The following is a 1606-nucleotide window of genomic DNA, read 5'->3' on the forward strand; positions in this document are numbered from 1 at the left end:
AAGAACAATGAAGTGAGTGAGAGTCAACTGACGGAAGACATGCAAGCGAAGTGTAGAATGTGTGGTTTTTATATTTTATGAAGACACTCTGGGATACTGCAACCAACAATCAACGTTTCATATCAGAGCTCGCACATGATTCACATATAACATTAAAAGACTGAACACTTTTCAGTCCTAAGCACTAACGAGAACATTCGAACACGCAATGTGAATGAATTTTTGTCGACTAGTTTCTCACAAATCCATGAGAATAATGCCGATTATTAGCCAAGTCATGTTTAATAATGTGATCAATCATTGACGCAAACACTTAAGTGTGTTTCATTCAAGTCTCTCATCTTATTACCAATGCTACGAGAGAACCGTCACTAGTTCATCATTCACTCTACATCTTTTTCAGTCATACTCGAGTATCTGCTAGACCATCTGAAATTAGTTCAAATAACGAAGGATTGAGGTGCTTTGTTAAATATTGATGCCGCATTCCGACAGTTTAGTTTAAAACAATGAACCGCGTCAATTTCGAATGGTATTTCTCAGTATTGAGTCTCTAATATAATGGACATTTACAACGGACTCTTGGCTGATTTCAATGGTCTTATAACCATGTATACACGATAGTGTTAATTGACAAGAGCAATGTTGTAATCTCTTGTGAAATGACCCATGTTCCCATTGAATGAAAACAATGACATAAATACAAAAAGGTTATGTTTTTATATTCTACCAACAAACTGACATCAGTCATTACGTAAACATTCATCAATGTGATATGCAGTTCCATGAAACAATCTTCAATGTATTGAAATGATTAACAAAATAGAAAGTGTATTTCATAAAATACGAGAATGAAAATGACAAAGTGCAGTTAATGAAAACAATTGACAAGCTGTTTGTGGGGACTATGGATAAACTCTCTTCCTTCTGTGGAACCATACCCAAATACCGCAGCCAGCGCATACAATAAGGAAAGATATAACTAATGGTACAACGATATACACGTATTGCAGTATTTTTGTTTCCTCAGTGTCTTCAGTTGTATCTGTAGTCATGTTCTGAAATGAGCAAAATAGTGTAATGATTACAATCTATCGAATATTTACCATATGTGATTCAGTGGTTGGATTAGTCTTCTTCAATTCATTTCCTAGATCAGTTTCAGTAGTAGCTAGAGTTGTTGTATCTGTGGACATGTTCTGAAATGAACGAAATAGTATAATGATTACAAAATATCAAATATTTACCATATGTGATTCAGTGGTTGGATTAGTCTCCTTCAATTCATTTCCTAGATCATTTTCAGTAGTTGCTGGAGTTGTTGGTTCAGGGTAAACCTTGACAACCGAGCTCTTCAGAAGAAAGAAACAGTGGAAATATAATTAAATATCAAATGTTTCATCATTCATTATACACCATTGTCAGTATTGTGATGAGAGAAGTGAAATCGACAAGTAGTTACATAATATACATTCGCACAATGTGATAAGTATACACTATCCAACAACTAACTGACGACTTTTGTTTGGGTAATGAAATTTGTTTCCTGGATGTCACATCATATCACAATCTATACATTATTCAACAAACTTATGACTGGCGGCCT

General features: G+C 34.6%; 1 protein-coding gene across 1 annotated transcript; it reads right to left on the reverse strand.

The window, feature by feature from the left end:
* Positions 1–718: 718 nt before the first annotated feature.
* Positions 719–1352, reverse strand: MS3_00001043 (uncharacterized protein; the record flags this gene model as incomplete). The annotated part of the gene is made up of 3 exons (XM_051208567.1): positions 719–1058; positions 1107–1199; positions 1248–1352. Coding segments are annotated over 3 exons (351 nt in total), but the record flags the coding sequence as incomplete, so codon positions are not given.
* Between the last annotated feature and the right edge of the window lie 254 nt (positions 1353–1606).

This window comes from Schistosoma haematobium, chromosome ZW (assembly GCF_000699445.3).
Source record: "Schistosoma haematobium chromosome ZW, whole genome shotgun sequence".
Classification (NCBI taxonomy): Eukaryota; Metazoa; Platyhelminthes; class Trematoda; order Strigeidida; family Schistosomatidae; genus Schistosoma; species Schistosoma haematobium.